This window comes from Centrocercus urophasianus, unplaced genomic scaffold (genome assembly GCF_019232065.1).
Source record: "Centrocercus urophasianus isolate 14NV4802_14NV808 unplaced genomic scaffold, USGS_Curo_1.0 seq_20, whole genome shotgun sequence".
Lineage (NCBI taxonomy): Eukaryota > Metazoa > Chordata > Aves > Galliformes > Phasianidae > Centrocercus > Centrocercus urophasianus.
Window position 1 is genome coordinate 18,725,885 of NW_024884756.1, and position 23,194 is coordinate 18,749,078.

Genomic DNA, 23,194 nt, shown 5'->3' on the forward strand with positions numbered 1-23,194 from the left:
CCCCAGCACAAGAGACATGGAGACTTTAGAGTGCCTCCAGAGGAGGGCCATGAAGATGATCAGAGGGGTGGGGCCATCTTATGAAGAAAGATTGAGGCAGCTGGGCTTGTTTAGCTTGGAGAAGAGAAGGCTGCGGGAAGACCTCATTTGGCCTTCCAGTACCGGAGGGGAGTTTATAAGCAGGAGCAAAGCCAACTTTTTACAAAGCCTGATAGTGATGGGACAAGGGTGAATGCCTTTAAACTAAAATAGGGAAGAATTAAGTAAGATGTCAGGAGAAAATTCTTTACTCAGAGGGTGATGGGGCACAGGAATAGTTTGCCCAGATAAGCTGTGGATTCCCCATCTATGGAGGCCTTCAAGCTCAGGTTGGACAGTGTCTCGGCCAGCCTGATCTAGTGGGTGGCAAACCTGCTCAAAGCAGAGAGGATAGAACAAGATTATTTGATTATTGGGTCCCTTCCATCCTAAGCATGATTCTATGTCACAAAGCACCAGCCCTACAACACTGAAATCTTCCCTTATGTAACATAAAATGCCCAATCAGTACAGTATCAGTGACAGTGAAGGATTACAAGCTGCTGTTAAAACTGCTGTCATTTACAGCATTAAGGAAAAAATTTCTTTTATGTTACAGTCCTTACAGGAATACCTGTCAAAAGCTCCAACAAACCTCTCTACAAACTCTGTGATTAAAAGGAATAATTTTCAAGAATTCTTCCAGAAAAAAAAACAACAAAAAACAAACAAAAAACAAACAAAAAAAAAAAAAAAGAAAAAAAAATCCTCTCTAGACAAGGGAACAACTGAGATGCTTGCATGCTAAGCAGAAGCCTCTAGTTGCCTTTACTTATCTGTAAAGAAAGCTTCTAATTGGGTCCTGGCTTTCACTAGCCCCAAAGTAATGAAAAACTGTATGCCTCGCTCAAAACGCTGCTAGAATCTTCAATGTGAAAGGATAGTTTTTAAAGTAGATGAATAAAAAATAAAAATAAAAAGGTAGCGCAATAAACCCCTTCCCACTGTGATCTATTCTCCATACAGTCCATAGTTGATTTGATTGAAAGGCATTTCTGTGTGTATTTTATCAGAGAGACAATATAAGTACCTGATGAAGTATTATTTTAAAATAACAAATTAAATTTTAGTTCATCACACAGTAATGCAAACAACCATGAATATGCCTCTCATTCATATGTGCCCAGCAGAATTCACTGAATACAGGAAACACACAGAGGTCATGGGCTGGATTCTCTAAAACACAGAAGCTCTCCATGTCTTCCCCACACTGCTGGCAAGTCAGGCATCAAATGTGTATATTTAAGGTAAGTGAATTGCATGCATGTTTTTTATGAACAGCTTGTGTTTTTAAAGATGAACATACTTACATGTGGGTCACACAATTTTGCACAATGATTGTTAGTGTAGAGCTGAAGTTACTTTCACAGTTCACCTCACTCCACATTGCTCTGTCACTCACTAAACTATCTGTACTTGTGCTGAGCACAATTAGGATCCAAGCAGGCAAGTTGTGCCCACATGTATTGGTGTTGCTTTGCCCAGTAATTCAGTTTCATCCTTTTCATCCTTGGAAGCATGAGTCTATAGATAAATAAGACATGTGTGAAAAAGATGAATAGTGTTGCTGGCACTCATTTTTTCTTTTCTGCAGCCTATAAAGTTGAAACGAGCAACATGCTAAGGAAACACTTCCAGAGGCACATCTTTTAGCCTAGTGACATCAAACCCCAGTTCTCTACAAAACAGCGTCTAGCTGACAGTTTCAAGTATCAGACAGCTGTTATGCACCTGATTCACTCTTGATCATATGGGCACGTTGTAATTCCCAAAGGAGATCTTCCTCAATTCCCTGATAAGTAAGAAAAATCTCCCAGCTTTTCCCATGGATGAATAAAGGCAGTGGGCCAGCTGTTTTTGCCTGAATAGAGCATGCAAAAATCCAAGCATGCCATAACAGAATCCCCGCACCTCAGGAAAGCCTACTTATACACAATACCGTATTTCAAACAAAAGCAAGACATTCTCAGTCTGAAAAGATGCCTTTGTTGCCTTTGAAATTAGAATATTTTTGTTCCTATAAAGACAAAAAGAGTACAACACAGAAATTTTGAGCATTCAATGCACACATAATCCCTACTCCAAAATCTGAAAAGGCCAAGATTTTATCATGCTTAATACATTTGGATACAGCTTTACAAAATTTTGTCCCTTACAGCTATCTATGATTCTATTTAATGCAACAGAAATTGGCACTATTAATTAAAGTCAGGATAATATGTCAAATTTCTACCCACCTTACTCTGGTGCAAACATGAATGTGTCACAGCACTCATACATCTACTTGCATCAAATTACAGAATCACAGAATCACCCGGGTTGGAAGGGACCTCAAGGATCATGTAGTTCCAACCCCCCTGCCTAGCAGGGCCACCAAACATACACATTCAGATCAGGTTGCCCAGGACCCTGTCCAACCTGGCCTTAAACACATCCAAGGACGGGGCATCCACAACCTCCCTGGGCAGCCCGTTCCAGGGCCTAACCACTCTCCTTGTATAGAACTTCCCCCTAACATCCAACCTAAATCTTCCCTCCTTCAACTTCGATCCATTTCCCCTAGTCCTGCTGTTGTCAGCCCTTTTGAAGAGTTTTACAGCCCTTTTGAAGAGTTTGAAATTAAAGCAGGCCGTCTTCAAATAACTAAGTACTTCAGCTGAGGCCAGAAGCTTTTCTCTTCGTTAGCATTTATTTGCTGAGCCCCCAAGATACTGTGCATAGCTTGTTCTCATCCCTAGACCTAAACATTTGTCATCTCGTATATGTGTAACTTCCTCTTTTCCTCAGTAGTAGCTGTGTGCTCTCACTGTATTCTGCCTGCAATCTCTTGTTTGTGGGGATGGACACTCCACCATATTCCAAGCTTTACAGCTTATCTACAATTGCAACAGCAGGGGAGGGGAGACTTCAAATCTTCATTTTAAATTTTCCACTTACAGTCTTTATTTAACAGCACCTTTCATAACATCAGTGGAAGTTATTCATAATTAACTATATTTATTTGACCTTCAACATACTAAAATTAAATAGTATCTCACTCTTCACTTTTTTTACAATTAAAGTTAAGAAACCTACCAATTTTATTCTTATTCAGTATGTTAATAAACATTCCTCTTGCACATAATTTAGCTGAATAAGTGCTCACTTAAAGCGATTTACTTGAATTACATTTACTTGAATTACTTTTTTTTTTTTCTTCCTCTACAATGCATGCAGCCTTTTGGCATGATAAGCTGAATGGCTGTTGACATTAGAAAGTCAGATCACCTTGTTAGCAACCCAAAGTATCCTTCTGTGGTTTCCCACTCTAGAGACACCATACTGCTGTGCGAAAATGACTGCTCCACTATGCTAAAGCCGAGAGACTTGTCAGTAAGTGAGTCTCTCAGATTCAAATTTCACAGTGGCCCTATGTTCCTTTGGCCTTTCCCCTTCTTCTTTCTTGGCTCAACAGAGATCAGTGTAAATACAGATTACAGCAATCATTCTTTCTTAAGGAAAATACATACCAACAAAAACCCTTGCTCCTGTGCACAACATACAAACAAATACAGTGTGTTTCTTTTTCTTAGCTACAGAAGAAACTCCTAGATATTAATTGCTGTAAAACAAGTCATAGCTGAGTAGATACATGCTGTTTCAAAGGAAAAACAATAAAGGAAAACAATGAGAAGCTCTTCCTTGGTAACATAATTCATAAATAGTGTATTGATATATTACTAAAATAAGCAAAATGCATTGAATTGTAACTAGCATCCTTTACTCATTCAGCCTCTTTATTAGCTCTCTGAATGTATTCCAAGCATTGCTTCAACTAAAAAATACCGAAGAAATGCTGAGTAGATACTCTGCCATTATTTTATATAAGCAAAATGAAATTAGAATCCTTGTTTAAATAGCCTCACTGGGGTAAAACAGTTACGAATAGGGGCAAAGCTTGTAGATTCTACTAACCACACAAAAACTGGACTAGCACTAGCCTGTGTTTCCATCCACGTACAGGTAGCTAGCTGCCTTACTGAAATCAGTTATCCTAGTCATACAGTTGATGTAGCTTCTGTGACTTCTGATGGCAAGTTTATTCGACAAAGTACTGGGCAGCTGAGAGACACTTATCAAAACTGCTCCACATCTTATTCATTGCAGCACTCAGCAATAGAGCTTACGGGGTTAACAGTATAAAGTGACAAAGCTGAAAACAAGACCACCATGTGCCATCACATTAGGCAGGACAGCGACTGGGGAATACAAGGTTTCAAACCCTCACTCTGTGTCAGATTTCTGGAAAGGCTCTCTCAACCAACAACTCATTTGATATCCTGGCGATGAGACACACACATTCCTGTAAAACATTATTGAGCCATCCAAACTGATTACTCAGAGAAATTATGCAGCTGGAAACACCCAGCACATATCAGCAGTATCATTTTCAGTTTCAAATGGAAAACTAACTTGTATTTTGAACTTCTGGGCAGATCCATGACTTCATTATGCCAATTCAAGCATTGGCTGCATGTTCATGATCATTCAGAGGTTGATAACAGGCTCAATATTCTGACCATAACTCTTTCAGCTTATTTACTTATTAATTTTCTACAAGGATGTGAAGTTCATTTTTTTTTTTTTTTAAACAAGTATCAGCATTTTGCAGCAACTTTATCTCCAGCAGAAAGAAAATTCAACTTTGCCTTGATATTTAGAAGATTTGCAGAGGAACAACCAAAATGCTGTGTCAACTTTTGATTGCCTTCCACTAAATTTGCCCAGCCTCCAAGGACTTCATATTTAACATGTCTCAGAAACTCTACTCACCTAGAAATGTGTTTTTCTTGTCATGCTTCAAAAACCAACATCAGTAAGATAGAATATGAATCACAGTAATATCACCTGTTGCTATGATTGTATTTATTTTGCTACTAAGGTATTTATCATACCACTTAAAAATTCTCTCACCCATTTAAAAATTCTATCAGACAGCTTCCAGCCTCCAGTGGCTGCTGTGACAGGTATTTTATGCACAATCGTAGCAGCTGATGGCACTGGCTGGTTTTGTTTATGGCAGGATGAACCACGGAGTCATCAGAAAAGTCTCTCCGCAGGGACCAGTACTTAAAGACACATTTCCCCCTACCCACAAAATCAGCAAGAACTGACAATGGAAAACAGAAAAATCTAGAATATTTTGTATCAAGCTGCATTCTCTTCTTTCTAGTGACGTGTGGTTTTGTTTCCTTCTCACAACAGGAATAGCATTTTCATCATTCTTTAACGACCCAAGCAGTCATTCATATTTCTTGGCACCATTCACAACACAACTGAAGACAACATGATAGACTGCCAGTGAATCTCCTAAGGTTCTCTTTTCATATGTTATGACTAAGCAAACTGTAATAAGTTTTTATGGAACTGTTGTTGTTCTTGAGTTTAGTGCTTTATGTCTGCGAAAACAAGGTATCAGAAAAATGCACTTCTGTAATGCAGAAAATTCAGCCCTTCCGCTCAGCAATCTACAGGGCTGACTTCCAAATATAATTAAAAATTATTTTAATTCGTTACTTCTACGAACTCAAAATAAGAAAATATACAGAAGGACACGCTCCAAGGCCAAGATTAACAACAATCACTGAATGATGCTCTTGACATTTCAGATGCAAATGTATGAGTGCACAAAATTATTTTTAGAAAAATATGAATACAAATCTGGATTTATTTACATAAGTTATATCTGGAAAGGCAGAGTAAACTCAGTGTATCACATACATCCACTTTCCCCTTTAAAAATATAATGTACGTTGGTCTTGTGCTGATAATCCCAATTTCAACTTAGAAATTATGTGGAAAATTACTCCCCAGTATTTTAAAATGAAAACAGCAAAAGGAATAGGTAGCTGTAGAAAAGTGCTCTAATATCTACATAAGGATAGAGGTGATGGGAGAAAAGAAGCCTGCACCATTTCTTGCAGGTGACACTCAGAGGTCCTAGAATGAAATGTTGCACACTTTAAACAGAACCAAGGAATTCTGCAGCTGGAGAGAAGCTGGTAGCTACAGCATTTCCTCTCTTTGCTCTCATCAGCCAGCCAACAGCCCTACTAGCAAGTCTGGCCATCAACTAATTTGTTTTCATTTGAGTACCTTCTTGTTCCAGCACTTCCTCTTCTGCTTGCTTTTTAGTAAGCAAAATTTCTTTTGTCATGAAGTTGGGCAATCAGTGGTGCTCTGATGGTTTACTGCAGCTGAAAGCCTACGTAAATTTTGTAGAGGCCGGGCTAAAGTCCCAATTCATTTGTGCATAACAGGTTTCCTAGTGACACAACTCATGTTTTGTAGTCACTATGTGCACAGTAAGAAGAATGCATAAATATGTAATGTAATAGAGCCATTCACCAGAGCATTCCAGATGCCTTTGGCGAAACAAAGCAGTTGTAAATCTGTTAGCTTTACAGCTGCCTTGAGTTTTTTTGATTGCAGAGCCAGACCACATCAATTAACCTAGAATTTGCATCTAAAAGGACGTCTGAATTTATTAGGATAGGCAACATGCAACTGTGGTCCTGGAATCACTTTGAAAAGAGATTGTGTAAACTGCCTAAGTTTACACTTGGTAAACCATAGCTTGCAATGGGAGTGAACTGCAAAGAGTTATCATACACTTAAGCAACTAGTAATAATCCTAAGAAGGAATTATTAAAGCAGATAATTGGTCAGTTCACTCCTAGTAGCTGTGTAATGCTCCAAGATCAGTACTGAACTGTAATATCTCAGAATGCTCCTTGCTTTCCTGCAGGATGCAGCTTCTACAGAGCTCCTGGATTTTCAGAGCACTGGGCTCTGATACTTAAGTTATCCAAAGGCAATTAAACTTACCATTACATATCTACTTCCTGTAATTGTAGTTACTATCTGTGGCTGCTCTGCCGTAAAAGTACCTCTGACCAGCTGCTGACTTCCATGCTATTTGTAGAAGGGAAACATTTATCCCTTCCTACATTTCTCCTACTGACACTGACTTTTAGGAATCCCCTGTGAGCTTCTTTTCTTCCCAGGACTCACTGCGTGTCATAAAGGAGCCATAGCCCAAAATGAGAAGTCTATCTCAAATAACAAAACAATTCTTCCTGAGAGTAGCTCCTTTCACTCCCATTCCTGATACCTGCTGCCTTTTTTTGACGTCACCGAGGTATGATTCCAAGCACAAACCCGGATAGTTAAGGTAGTTGCATGGAAAAAAAAAACAGAACACAACACCCTCCACTTTCTGCTCCTGCAATTGTAGTGTTTTTCTGTAGTTTAGCATCAGCACATTGTAGCAAGGTCTCAAATCCCTGACAGTCTGAAAGTCAGCAAGATACTACAATGGCTAATTTTAAATTTTTTTAAAATAGAAATAGAACTTCTCTAGGTTACAGGGTCAAGATTTAAACCCTAAGGATACAAGAGCATTTGTTGCCATCACAGGCAGCTGGTGAGGAAATCTTTTGGCAGAGATCTCCCCACATTGCTGCCACTAAAGCCTTGACATAACAAGCAGCCTACTCACAGACACACAATCAAGTCTCACATGATGGCTGTGGCAGTAGAGCTTCATCCAGACAGCTTTCTGCAATGGACAGGTTAAAAGCCCCCATCTTCGGCTACACCAAAGGTGGTCTCTAGAAAGGGAGCAGTTTCTGAGCAATTTCATCTGTGGAAACAGCTAAAACAAGGCATAATCTAAGCAACAAAGGAAAGGATTGACTAAAACAGCTCCTTTCACTTATATTCCTGATACCTGCTGCCTTTTTTTGACGTCATATTGACTGGATCAGGGCAATTCACACTTAAGGTGCTGGTGTCCTTTGTAGTGAATTATTTCTTGGTGTATTTGATTTTATGCCATAAGCACTCAGTAGTGCCTGGGAAAAAGCCCAGTGAAGAGAATCTCTCATTGCAATTTTCTCTAACATAACAGAAGCATAGGGGAAAATGCTAATGTAAAAATAAGAATGCCATTTGAAGGAAATTCTTTCCTGCTTTGTTCCGAGTCAGTGTCTGTGAGAACATTTGCTTCACTTGGGCAAAGAAAGATGGACATCTTTACAGATTTGGGAAGCTATTTTGGCCAAGTCTACACGAACTTTTATGTAATTTCCTCCTCGTTTTTCCCTTTCTCCTCCTGTTAGGTTGTGCATAAATACAAACTTTCTGGTGTTTCCATTTTTCATCTTCAGATCTATTTGATCCATTTGTATTTTTTGCTCTTAAATGCAACTCATTTTGCTAAAAAAAGTAACAGGAAGAGTGGCTGGTAGAGATGAGAGCAGAGGAACTATGCTGGTGCTAAACTTAATTAAATTTTGGATTAACATGAACACTAAGTTTTGTGCACAACAAACAGTAACTGGGTAAGAGAACTGGCTGCCTTTCTTGCTTTCCTAAATTTGTAAATCTGTGGGGAAAAAAAATACATAATCCCTGGTGAAACTGTATTTAAGACAGCAGCAGTTAAAAAAAAAACAGAAGCAATACTCTGAATTAGATTTGAACCCAAAGGAATATTTTCCTGTGCTAAAGTCTGTCATTTTTAATTGCCAGAAACTGAGACCATCAACAGTCAGGAACGATGTGAACGCCTTAAGATAAAATGATGAGGTAACACAGAAAGGAAATACGAAACAAAAAAAACCAAACAAACAAACAAACAAAAAAAAAAAAAAAAAAAAAAAAGCTTACTGAACTACCAATAATGTATTTGTTTAACTAGCAAGCTTCCTTTCCTTGTACTTACAAGGTAAAACAGCAGTTTTATGACTCAAAGCTCTTATACGTAGTGATCTAAAGGCCCACTAGCTTAAATGTGGATAAAGATATTCTGCTTCAAGGCACTGCCTCTGTAGTGAGTTCAAGTTAATAACGGCAATTCAAAGCACCAGTTGGGTTATTAATAACCCGCTCTAATATAAAATGTCTACTCTTTCCTCAAGTGCAATTAGCTGTGGAAAAAAGGATTGCTTCATTCATCGGAACAGCAAAACAGGAAAAGCCCCTGGCAATAGCAGAGTACTGTTCTAAATGCTTTGCTATAGGTATGAATGAACCATCTTAGTTTCCAAATGAATTTAAATTATTTTAATCCTAAGGTTGCCTAACTAAATCACTTCCAGAAATATTCTATCTGGATCTGCTATTTTTATAAACGGAACATGAAAAAATCCTTATCTTTTTGGAAGTCAGGCTGTTTATGCAGTAGCATAAGGTACGAGCACTGATGAGACTGGGCATGTCTCCCCATCAGCTTCAGTCTCCAAACTCCTGATTACAGAGCATTCATTTATTACTCTGATGTCAGTGGTAGTTAAATATTGCCAGCTGAATTCCAAACAAAATGAAATCCAATTCTAGATATATTTTTAAATTAGTGTGTTGTTCTCCCTTCCCTTGCTTTTGTAGAATCGCTCATCATTATCTGCATTTGAAAGTTTTACTGCCAGCAGTGCACTACTGCTGGAATAGGAGCATCACTGATATTCTCATTTTGCCTGTTTCACTCAAAAAGCCTTCTACTTTCTTTCAGCCCTGCTCCTGTTGGCACTTCAGAAATTGTGGTGTACCAAAATAAAACTCCTCAGATTATCTTCCTATTTCTGAGAAATTAAGTGAAAAAATAACTCCTGGAAGGATGAGAAATCTGGTGCATTTCTGCTAGGGCAGAAATGACTACTGACCAAGATCATTAAGTCAAGGCCATGTACTGCTATCAGCTTCTTTGGGAACATTTGTAGATAATACAGAACGGTGATGGTACAAAGATGGCAATGGAAAAGGAAGGAAACAAAGCAGACCTCTTGTTGTCCATAGGACCACATCAAACCTACAGTCTTCCCAGAATCCCAAATCCATTCCTCATACTAATTAAGGCAGTTGAGGAAGGGCTGAGAAGCAGTGCAGTGATCTGACAACGAAATGTAAGAGAAATATATTGAAATAAGAGTTAGCTGAGAAACACATGGGAAAAGAAAGAGGAGAGTCTTTATAAAATGAAGTTTTGCCCCAGAATGGTCCTGCTGTCTCCAGTGCCAACAAACTCTGGGCCACACTATACGGAAAAACTGAGCATGGGGGAAGAGGGCTCTTACAACAAGCCAGCCTTTCCAAGAGAATTTCAAGGTGCCTTCCTTCAGCCACTCATCGTCAGATAATCCATGAGATTTCCATGGTCAGTGTTCAAATAAAGAGACTAGAAAACAAATGTTGCATTGCAGATAGAATCTATCAGAGGTCTAAAACATGTCAAACTTTCCAAGGTCAGGTTATTCTTTCCATAACTTCATAAGCCAGACCAGGAAGAGAGAGAAACAAGTAAACAATCAAATCCGTACCTTCCATGGCTTCACAGAGGTACAATTAAGCTTCACAGCTATATTGTTTGCAGGAACAATCAATGAAAAAGAACACCAGTGTCAAAGAATAGCCTCATGTACTGCTTGTTTTTTAGGCAAAATAATTTGAGGCAGAATTAAATTGCTTTACTGAGTCAGCACAGGGCAGCATCTATATTGTATGCTGTGCAACCCCCTAGCCTGCTGAGACACTACATAGCTAAAGCAGAAACAGGTGAACTGAGTACATTGAAATCTCCCTTTCACATTAATGAAAACGCGCGCTTGCTCTTTAAAATAGGAAGAGTGACTCAATTAAGTCTAAGTTTCACAGTATTTCAGATGACTTTGTAATAATACGGCCAGAATGCAATATTCTTTTCTTTGTCATCTAAGAGCACTTTCCATTTAAAAGAAAATTAAATGATAAAAATGCGCAGAACAATACAGTAGTAATTTTACAGTAATAATAACTCCTCATTTTTCAGAGAGCACGTGAGCTATACCATTAGTTTGGTCAGAAGTCTTTAAAGTATCAGCAAACAGCCCTGATGTACAGATGAGCAGGATACAGAGAGAACAATGCCTGGCAATCCTGTCTTAAAGAAGTTTCTTTTTTCCCTAAAGGCCAAAGAGATCAGATGACTTTGAAATACTTCCTTGGGAAGGAATGGAATGTTTGAAATTAATTCAAAAGCAAATCTGAACATAAGTTCTCTCTATAGCAAGACTATAGAAGAACTCCGTAAAATAAATTATCTATATGGGTGGCAAGTGTATGGGAACTGCTGAATCACAGCCTGAACCTCTGATTGATCACCTGAGGTGAGCACTGAGTCAGCCACGGAGCACAGGTGAAGGCAATTCAGCTGTGCTGCACGAAGGGGTGGAGCCTGGCTGCACCTCTCCTAGACCCATATAAGAGCTGACTGCCAGTGGGGAAGGGTCTCTTCTGGAGATCCCCTCCTCTGGAGTTTCTTAGCAAACCCAGGATATGGGTAAGCATTTTATCTATTCCGTTTTGGTGTAATAACTGCTTAGCTAAACTCTCTGGTATATTTTCATAACTATAACATCTGTATATTCATTGATTATACAGCAAGAATCTAAAGAAAACTGAAGGTGAAACATCAGTGGTAAATTGATGCAAGACAGCATACAGTGAAGCTACTAAGTAGTTTGATGACAAATTTTAGAATAGCTGCAAAACTGCTAAACAGAAGAAAATTTCCAAAACCAGAATGGTAAATGAGACACTGTTCCAATTAAATATTCCATGTCCCCATCTTTTCTTACTTCCCACAGGATATGAACTCAATTTCCAGAGATACCTCTTTCCCCAAATATAAATCCTACAGAGTTGATTACTGCTGTGGGAATCAATAGCTACTTACTTTTCAGAGGTTAACAATCTCTAGGGTCAAGAGATAAAGATATAACAGTAAACAAAATATTAGTCACCACATTAAGAAGTAACATTCTCTTTTGCATTTCAAACACAGGTGGTCTGACATTAGGTCTAAGTTTCTCATTTACAAGCAATCCAGAGTGGCATTTTCAATGGTTTTACAAATCTCCCAGGACCAAAATGCCTATGTGAAGTGCTGTTGCTATGCTGTTCCAGGAAAACGAAGAACACACCAATTCTCCTCAGCAGTGGAATGGGCCATCCTTTCTCAAAAAAAAAAAAAAAAAAAAAGCTTTAGAAAGCCAAGTCCTCTCTAAGTGCACACAGAAACACTAGGGCGGTAACAGGCCACATCCTATTTAGCACACAGGTATGAAGTGCACAGGTGAGCACTTCATAGTCTTCTTTTCAAACACCTAAGAGCTTCAAGAAAGAAGTTCTAGAAGGTCTGAAGTGGAGCTCTTCTCCCCTCTCCCATTTCCCACCTTTAACAGTGGAAAATGACATAACAAGAGAACAGTTTGATAAGAAGACGGCTTTCAGTGATTAAGAAGTTCCAGTACTTCCAGCAACGTACTCAGCAATTACAACATGGCAAAAGAATTCATACATCGTATCACTTGCAGTTGCTACTACCAGGAGTTACAAGTTGCTTTACTGGGTGCAGTAAATCATCAGATCTCTTTTTATCCAGATCAGCCATTAACTGCAGAAATGAAGAGTAATGCAAACAAGCTTGCAATGGCATTTTGAAGAGATACACAGCTGCTCTAAATCGCAGCTTCATTACCTTTCATGTGCCTGGGGGTAGGGAAGTGAGGAGCAAAGCAGAAATCTGATGCATATTTCTCGATGTTAGATGCTTAACCAAGGCAGATATAAAACTTCCATTCTAAAAATAAATTAATGTCAGCATGTGTGCCATGCTGACAGACGCACTCAGAGTTTCAGGACTAAAACAGGATTGATAAGTTCGTTATCTAATTACTGCTTATTAAACATCAGCATATCTTCCCAAATAAACTAGATAAGCTTGTCAGCTGTATAAAGCCACCAAAGACATAGTAACACTTTTTGCAAGAATGGTGGTTTGGCACGATATCCTTCTTAGTGTTTCCTCAAGTGATTTGATGGTACACAAGGAAATACAAGCCTATTCTTTTGCTGACATTGCACTGATGCAGTAATATTATCTAATGTAGCTAAAAGGGAAGGTGACAGCAGAAGACAAAGTAGTAATGATTCATGTTCTGTGGGCATTATAAGAAATGTGTTTTCAGGAAGAGTCCATCCAGAAAGTGAAATTAGCCTCTGGGCAAGGGGCCAGCACATTGGAAAGGTCCTCAAAACTTGCAATGCTTAAGTAATTGACAATCTCCATACCAGTCTTGCATGAAAAGATTAATGTCACCTTCAAACCAAGGAAAGTCAATTGTGAATAAAAGCAACCAGTAGGTTAGCAACAGCATAAGCAGCAAAGCAAAGGAGCAACAGGTTAAAAGAAGACCACGACAGGTCAGAAGGGAAGGACAAGAATACAGAGGTCAGAGTATTTCATTGCTTGGTAATCCAAGAGCCAACAGAGAAACTATAAAAGAGACACTGGAATTTGTGTTTTAGGGACAGCCTTTTGTACACCAGTTGATTCACATTTCAAAACCTCTAGGAAACACTAGGTCCCCCTAAGTCGCCAGATGCCTTTGCATAGGCTTTCACATAGTTTTTCCTTCACCAGCTGAGACCAGTGGCTTTATCATCAGCAATTTATCACAGAAGCATAAAATATCCTGAGTTGGAAGGAATGAGGCACAAGGCTCATTGAGTCCAGCTCCTAGCTCCACACAGGACTGCCCAAAACACAAACCATAGTTCTGAGAGCATTGTCAAAATACTCCTTGAACTGGATCCAGCTTGGTGCCATGACCACTGTTCTGGGAAGCCTGTTCCAGTGCTCAGTTACTGGTGATGAACATTTTCCTAATTTCCTTGACACAACCCATACCGTTCCCTCCAATCCTGTTGCTTTAACCAGAGTGCATAAAACAGCACCCGTCCCTTCTGCTCATCTGTGAAGAAGCCGTAGACCACCATGGGGCTTCCTCTCAGACTCCTCTCTAGGCAAAAATTACAAAACAGTAGATGAAAGTGCTACAAAAAGAGAAGCCATGACAACATAACCATGCAGCTAAAGCTGGTATTAGGAGAAAACACTTGGAAAACCCTGTATAATAGTCTTGAGAAAGAGATGTTATTTCCCACAGCAGAAAGGCACATCCTGCACAGTGCAGATTACTGTGGCTTGATGGTGCAAATACAACTGCTCAAAAAAATCCACAAGTCAGTCATTACCATTTTCTAGTTTTAACCACCTCTGCCCCACTACTAAGAGACACAAACAAGTTGCTGCCAACATATCCAGAAATCAGGAATGAAATGCAGTCACAGTATCTCTGAAATTCCATGACTCTGTAAATCAATTCATCAGTTGAGAGGGTTGCACCAACTTGCTAAACAAGATTTTTCAACAAGATTCTATACTTCCAAGCAATATATTCTTTGTAAAGAAAAAAAAAAAAATTGTGACAGGATTACTAGAAGAAGGACCTTGAAAACCAGTGTGGCAAATTGGCTTGATTGGTTTGGATTTTAATTCTTGCAAATCTAGATTTCCCCCCTAAGTGGATCCAGTGAAGTCTTTGGTGTCTGATGCACAGCAAAAAGCCTCTATTTTCTTTTACTTACACAGTGTTACTATGAAGATGAGGCAAATTATATATATATACATACACACACACACATATACATATATAGTCATAATTTTGTTAATTTGTGTACAGGCCTATGTGGAAGAAATAAGTATATGTGGCAGAAGACTGAAATAATGACAATAGCATAAAAGCTAAATTCAATCTCTCAGGTTTACACACATATTGCTTGACTTGTACAAAATCCCGGGGAACTAGCAATGCCGTAAAAATCTGCACCATAGATATAGATAACAACAAATGGTTAGGTTAATGGACCTATGGTAAGGGCAATTACAGGCTATTAATGTCCTTCTCTGTTTTAAATCACCAGAAACATACCACTGATAGGAAACCCCACGATACATCTTTCCAGAGTACACCAGACAAAGAACAAGCAAAAAATAGTATAATTACAATCACTAATAGATTTGGCTTGTTATTAAAAATCAACTTCTGCTAGAGGAATTTAAGTAAGAATGATGCAAAAGCCGAGCTGAATACTTTAGTAAGTCTTACTACCTGTTTAATGCTAATAATGAAAAGTAATAAAGTGAACTAGGCATCTTGCAATATCCATGGATTTTTTTGTTCCATTAATTTATTGTTAAGCAGTTAGTGCCAATGGCAACTCGTTTTATGAATGCAAATCAAATTTTAACTTTTTGTTCCTGGTGGATGTCAATTTTATGCCTGTGCTCTACATTATATCTACCTAAGGTTGCAGAAGAGTCTGTGACGTGTTATGAAAGCATAATAATGCAAGTGCCTACCTTTTTCAGGAACCGTACTCCATAGGTAAATATATAAAGGTAAAATGTAAATCTCCACCTGCAAAAGGTACAATAGATTAACTCCAGGATACCAGCTTTACACAATTCAACAAACCATTACTTACAGCACCACCAACCCAACATATCCTGGTCATATTAACAGAAGTAGAAGCAAAATTCTGGGCTGTTTTTCTACAACTTTCATTATCGAACATTCTGCTCATCTGCCAGCTTTTTCCCAGCTTCCCACCCATCCTATGAAAATATTATTTAATTTCAAATCAGGAGAAAAATCTTTCAAGGATAATTAAGTTCTGAAAAGTTTTGTAAAAACTACTAATAGAGAACAAAGGACAATTCACAGGTCTGTTGCAGGGAAGTCCACGTGTTATTAAATACTAGAAAACCTACAAGCTTATGGAAAACAGAAGAATCCAAGACAGTGATCATCACTTCTAAGTGGGGAAAACTGTAATGTTCTTACTAAGCAGAGAATTCAAATATGAAAGAGATCTGTAAGAAGCTGGGATTCATTAATTCCACTCTAATAACACTGTTTGTTTTGAAAGCTGCACTCTAGTTCACTAAAATACTTCTGTGTATAATTAGAACTTATTTCAGTAGGTGACAATTCAGTACTTGTTTAAATTAAACATTTGTTCCATACTTCCCAGTTCCATTGTTACTCTGCTTCAGAGGTCCTTAGTGTTATACTTGGTTCTGTGGAAATTAATTTTGAAGGCTTCTTATTTGGGAGAACAGCATTAACATTAAGCCACTTGTGTGCAAAGAACTTTGATTTTCACATAAAAAATTAACGTCTAGGATTGCAATCACTTCTGATACTCCAGAGTTAATGAGCAATCAGATAAAAAGAAAGATTTACTGCAATTATTCTACAGGACCTGACCTCCTATTTAGCACAACAATAATAAGAAATTGTATTCAGCTCTCAACAGGCAATGTTAGACCGCTGCACACAAAATATGGTCTTCAGTGATGAAAAGCATAACACGCAGCAAGGAGGAACTGAGCAGAGCAGATTCCAGAAATTCACTCTTAGTTTCAGCAAGAGCATTTGCATCAGATAGGTATGCTGAACATAGGTACATATCTGTAACTTATGTCTGCTTTCAGAAAGGTTCCTAGCTACACATTTTCTAGAGAGCTTCCTATTCCAAAGCACACATGAAATAACTGCTGGGCTTCTAAGTCTCCTTTCAGAGACAAACTAAAAATAAAGAGAACAATGACACAGAAGGAGAGAATTCAGCAAATGACCTAAGAACTCATCCTTGCTACTATGGCTGTCTCCCTTTTACAATAAAAGGCAGCATACTGAGCATTTACCTACCTTCTGACCAGTTACTGGTTTAGGAAAGAAAGGTCAGTGGAAGTATAAGAAAGTAAAAGAAAAGCCTTATGCAATGCAAATTCTTACAGGAATCCCTGTGTGTTTTTTTTTTGTTGTTGTTGTTGTTTTTTTTTTCCATCCCATAGAATTATCATAGACTGACCTGGGTTGAAAAGTACTTCAAAGATCATTTAGTTTCAACCTCCCTGCCATGGGCAGGGTCGCCAACCACTAGACCAGGTGCCTAGAGCCATATCCACCCTGGCCTTGAAGGCCCCCCGGGATGGGGCATCCACAGCCTCCTTGGTCAATTTGTTCCAGTGTGTCACCATCCTCTGAGTGAAAAACTTCCTCCTAATATCTAACCTAAACCTCCCGTCTCAGTTTAAAACCATTCCCCCTTGTCCTTTTCCAGAGGGTTGGAGCAATCACACAAATATGCTTGAAGTAAATACCAGTGGCTTACTATTCATAACATTCACAGCAAGATGAAATTTAGCTTCATTAGTGAGGCAATACTGTTGAGTGAATCATTCTCAATTATCTATTTTACAGGATAACTTTCTGTCCACATGCAAAACTATTAGCTTACAGCTAATTGCCACCAAAGTGCATTCAGACATTACTGGAATGGTTTCAAACCTGAAAACACTCCTAAGGAAAAAAAAAAAAAAAAAGGTTAATTCAAATCTTACTCTTCAAAGCTACTTTTACAAGTGTTTAGAAGGAAACTTATCAGACATAAATAGCTTTATGACAAGCTGATACAAGAGTGCGTAAGAATATCAGTGAGATTTAAAGTGTGATACTTCAGCTGCACAGAAATTGTCTCTTATCCTGTAACCTCCAGAGCATTGCAGAGATTATTTATTCATTTGGTATTATATAAATACCAATCCCTTGAAGGGTTCAGTATCACCAGCAACACAGCTCACAGCCTACATGATGGCAATTTCATTAAGAACTGCAAAAAGAGAGTACTCTGAGGGGTGAAGGGGAGGTGGAGGTGAGAGTAGGTCTCCTGGTAAAAATCTTCATACTACATGGAACAAACTGCATAGATAGCAGCATGAAGCAAGGTTTTATTTGGGTAACATCTTCTCATTAGACCAGTTCTATGGCTAGGAAACCTGCAGTTTAAATTCAAAGTCATCTACTTCCTCCAGTGAAAGCTTCAAGACTGCCACTGGAGAAAATAAATAAATAAATAGTACTGCCACAGCCACAGATCTAAGCTAAAATCCTGGACTACCTCACCAAAGAATTTCTGAAGCTTAGAAGCTTTTGGAGCCAAAAGGTGGGTTTGCCAAAGACCATCAGCTTGCTCCAACTATTTGAGTGCTCCACAGGTGATATACACATACAATATACGATAACGTGCTGTTGGTCTTCTTACCTATTATTTTTTTCCCCTCAACCCTCCCAAAAAATTGTGTGAGCTAGTTATCAGAATAAAGCAAGGCTCAGAATTAGGTCATAGAAAAAGCAAGTCTGTATGGGAACCATTGAATCATGGCCTGAAACTCTGATTGATCACCTGAGGCAAGCACTGACTCAGCCATGGGACACAGGTGAAGGCGATTCAGCTGTGTGACCGGAAGGGCTGGAGCCTGGCTGCACTTCCCTTAGACCCCATTTAAGGGCTGACTGCCACCATGGAAGGATCTCTTCCTGGAGATCGCTCCCTTTGGAGTTTTCCTCTGAGCCCAGGACATGGGTGAGCATTTTCACTCATTTTTTTATTATCCCTTTCCACTGTGATAATCTTTCTAGCTAAACGATCTGTAGATAACAACCTAACCACTCTCAATGCTTGTTGATTATACACAGGTCAAACTTAAATAATTAAAAAAATAAAAGCAAAACGTTCATTCCTAGTAAACAACATCTGCAGAAACTAGAGAACCAACATTTGGCTTGATGAAACTGTTAAGTCAAAATTGGCCCCCAGCTTTTTTGCCATTATTAATCAGCTAGCTCTGGCAGAAGCAGTGCAACAAGGATTTGAGGACTTTCTTTCCATTGCTTTGTATCAGTCAGCTTGCTGCCTTTTCATGGGCTTCAAAGAAAAACTTTGCCTGAGTCAATACCTACACAGAAGTTCCAAGTAGTTTCACATCTTGTTTACCTCTACTTGTAGTTAGTTTCTTGCTGCAATTTATAGTAAAACATCCACCGCCCAAGGTCAAATAGATTCTTAAGTCTTGGTTTCAGCTGGGATAGAGTTAATTTTCTTCAGGGCAGCTAGCCCCGTGGTTTTGATTTAGGATAAGAATACCACCATCAACACACTGATGCTCTAGTTGTTGATGAGCAGTGCTTACATCGAGCCAAGGACTTCTCTGCCTTTCATGCTGCCCTGATAGCGAGGAGGACAAGAAGTGCATAGAGGAAGTGACACAGCCAAGACACCGGTCCAAACTGGTCAAAGGGATATTCAATACCATATGGCATCAAGCTCAATCATAAAGATTTGGGAGAAAATTGGTTTTAAGTTATTACAATGTTTTTATCATGAAGTGAATATACCTGATTTAAGTAGCTAAGAGACTATGTTCAAAACTGAAGTAAATGTTACACGTTAACTATTGCTCAGCTAACATCAATGGCCTTAGCAACATGCTTTATACATAACTGTCTTTTTAAATCTAAAAGTTAGATCCGAGTTATTTACAAATCAACATGCACTGAAATCTATAAAATCCACATTAAATTAAGCCAACAGGTAAAATCATTCACAGAACAAATGCCACTCATGAGGCATTATAATCAGAAGAGATATACATACAGCAAATAGACAAAAATCAATGGCTGTCAATTCCTTCAGCTTCAGTTACAGAATCAAAAAAAGATACAAATCTACATCTTTAACTGGTAGATGTACCAATAACAATTTACACAAGATCACAGAGATCACTTCGCTTTAGAATCACACCAGGAATTATCAGGTATTTCTTTTCCTGCTTTCCTACCGTGGTGCAGAGCCAGTAATCTAGAACTATCTTGATGCTTTTACTGGTGTATGAGCAGTTCTAGTTTTCCCTCAAACTCTCTTACTCAGTAGCCCAACAGTAAGAAAATCTGCCAGGCTTTGTAAAAATCTAGGTTCATTTTTGTCTTGTTACATCTCACATGCCTCTGAATTGTTTGTTAGCCATGAAACTACAATGTATAGGACCATCTCTTCTAATGAAGCTGTTTTATATGGCAGAACATATTTGTGACTTGAGAGGAAGGACAGGGACTGGAATTTTGTTGTAAAGCTCTACAATTGCCTCAAAAATCACAGATACAAGTCCAGAAAAGGAAAGATAAACACATATAATGCAAAAGATATTTGTCCAAGGTGAGCTCTCAGTTCAATTCCTTCACACCAATTACTCTATTTAAATCTATTAGTCACAATCTGCAGTATATATCTCTTTTTCCCTCTGTTCAGGTCTCACTGCAACCCACTGATATAGGAAAGTGGAAGGAAAGTCATGAGTAGGAAACACATCCACTGTTTCTTTGCTGTACGTAACAAAAGTTAAGAAGCACCAGTAGCAGAGCTCAGCTAACTAAGGAAAAGCACCACAAGGTTTATATTAAGATACCTTTTGTTCCCCTTCTCCCCCAGCAATACTCACTGGCCCAGTAACACAAAACAGTGGAGGACACTTGGTGAAGCACCCCATTCTGGGTGACTATTGCATCAATTAACATTTAATTGAGAGGGCAGCTGAAACTGCTCTGTTTTGTGAGGATTGCTCTGGCCCCCAGACTTCAAACACTTCAGTCAGTTTTGCGCAGACAGAAAATTTGAATAACCCAAATACACTCAAAGCATACTCCTTGAAAAGACTCTTAGGTTAATTTAAATCCAGCTAACCCAGATGCAAGCACTCAATGAGCCAGTGTTCTGGAAGACTTGATCTGTCTGCTTGAAATAGAGTTTACAAGGTTCACTCTAGCCCTGCACTATCACATCCTCAAAACTACCCGAGTGAACCAGGTTTGTGCTTGGTCTGCTTGAACCTAGCACAAGTGAGATCAAGTCTGCATCCTACCTCTTAGGGTAACTCTTCAGGGTGGGCTGGTGCTCATTAGGCCAGGTGTTCCCAAGTATGGATGTGACACACTACAGCGAAGAGTCATGGTAGAACATGCTTCTACCATTAGAATAACTTTTATTTTCCAATGTGGTCTAAAAATGAATACTCTAAATCATCTGGAGAGCACAGCAACAGGTCTCACAGTACTTGTTCAACACATAAGTGCATTCTTGATCCAGAATACAGTTTCAAAACCCCTCTACTCTTTAATGTTGAGCCACTAATGAAATTTTAAATATGCTTCAGCATGTTACAAACACTAAGGCAATGGAAAAGTTGAAGAGCCTCTGCCAATTAAGCTGGTACATCCAGTCATGCTCAATTCAGCAAAAACTATTTAAGTGCACATCTAACTAAGCACTTCACAGATTTCAAGCGTACTTCAGATGAGGTTCCCCTTTGCCATGCTGCTGTATCCTTAAAATTTCATAGAATCATAGAATCGCCAAGGTTTGAAAAGAGAAAATCAACCCAGCCCAACCATCTGCCTATCAGCAATAGTTCTCATGAAACCATGTCCCTCAACACAATGTTTAAATGTTCCTTGAACACCTCCAGGGTTGGTGAATCCACCACCTCCCCAGGAGCAACAGGGTCTCCCCTGAGCCTCCTCTTCTCCAGATGAAACAATCCCAGCTCCCTCAGTTGCTCCTCATAAGGCCTGTGCTCCAGACCCCTCAGCAGCTTCGTTGCCCTTTTCTGGGCTTGCTCCAGGGCCTCGATGGCTGAAGGGCTGGACCCGGCACTTAGTCTTGCTGAACCTCATTGAATTGGCTTCAGCCCAGTGATCTAGCCTGTCCAGATCCCTCTGTAGGGCCTTGCTACCCCCAGCCAGATTGACACTTCCTGCCAACTCTGGGTCACCTGCAAACTTACTGAGGGTGTACTCAATGCCCTCATCTGGATCATCAATAAAGACACTGAAAAGGACAGGCCCCAGCATCAATCCCTGGGGCACACCACTGGAGAATAGTTTCAGCTCCAAAAAGTAAAATTAAACTTCAGCTAATAAAAATGAATTGTTTGAGCAATGAACTACAGCAATTTCCCCCAAACACACACATTTTGCGGAGCCCAGCACAGCAGGTTCATGCTCTGTCTCAGAAAGATGCTATTTTCACCATAATAAGCCATCCAGCGGAGTGAGCTCAGCACAGCTACTTTACGAGAGAAAGACTAAAAATTGACAACTGTCAACTAAATATATAGCCCCCAAACACAACAAGCACACTGCAAAACACAATGTCTCTCTACCTCTGTAGATTACGCAAGACCTCCCTTGTCAAGAAAGCACACAAATTTTCAGAGATTTGGAATTGCTATTCCTAGTTGCAATCAGTTTCTTACACCTACTAAAGATATTTAAAATAAACATCTTTAATAAATCCTACATTTATTTGTGCTTGAAATGACAAACATATACGTGGAAAACCAAAACACAGAGCAGACTGGAAATACAATTAGAGCATAGCTCTGCCCCACGGCATGCCTTCCACTGATTCAGAATCCAGGCAGTGGAACTCTTCTTCAGTTTGTACTTCCCAGGAAATCCATACTTATCTTGAATGTTGATAACTAATCACATATGAAGCTATGTAACAGCGTATTTGATGGCAGCAGCCTCACTGTTCCACTATTCTGCCTCCCAAGATCTCTTTTAATGGTAATTTCCTGCACTTTCTTAAAGCCTGATGAATGTAATTGGAATTATACAGTTTAATTAAAATTTTTTAAAAAGTGCTCTTGCCCTTCTTGAGTTTAACTGAAGCAACCACGTGAAAAGCAAGCACTGTGGTTAAGAAGTTATTTGAGGAAGGAGAAAGTTATACATAGCTCATTAAGATATTCAAAACAGCAGGTATGATGAATTGAGAAGTTTTCATTGCTTTCCTCTTCAATTTTATGGCTTAAGATTTGGCTGTCATCTGATTTTCCTCTTCGCTGCAATCTGAAACAGTTGTTTAATATTTAATGTTACAGTACCACTTGAGACAAGTGCTGTCCTAAATCTGCATGCTCAAAAAACAGCTCTGAAAGTCTTAAGAGCAAAATTTAGTAGTGCAGAAAAAAAAGAAACACAGTGATGCAGTTTTATAAATAATAGAGCATATTTATATAATTACACCAGAAAATATGCACGATGTAATAGGTGTTTTGGTAATTCCTTCTAGGTTATGTAGCTTCTGTTTCATGGTTATGCAACTGCATCCAAAAGAGAACAACATGAAATAAAGCTCTGATAAGACCTCAGAGATCTGTTAGCCCTGCCAAGTTGTCTTACTATCATCTGCAAAGCTCGTGGGAAGAGCACAGAGAAAACTGACTTCACTGCCATACATTCTCTCTCCGACTGACAAAATCGCTTTCCCCAAAAGTGACATTCAA

At 39.0% G+C, this 23,194-nt stretch overlaps 1 protein-coding gene across 3 annotated transcripts in view; it reads right to left on the reverse strand.

Annotated features, from left to right (window-relative positions):
* CERS6 (ceramide synthase 6) overlaps positions 1–23,194 on the reverse strand; it is a 112,832-nt gene that overhangs the window by 36,978 nt on the left and 52,660 nt on the right. For all 3 annotated transcript variants that reach the window (XR_006169550.1, XM_042822724.1, XM_042822723.1), the window contains exon 5: positions 15,362–15,419. Coding sequence is in view for 2 of the 3 variants with exons in the window: in XM_042822724.1 (XP_042678658.1) it covers positions 15,362–15,419 (58 nt within the window). In the remaining variant the exon portion in view is untranslated. The remainder of the gene's footprint in view (positions 1–15,361; positions 15,420–23,194) is intronic.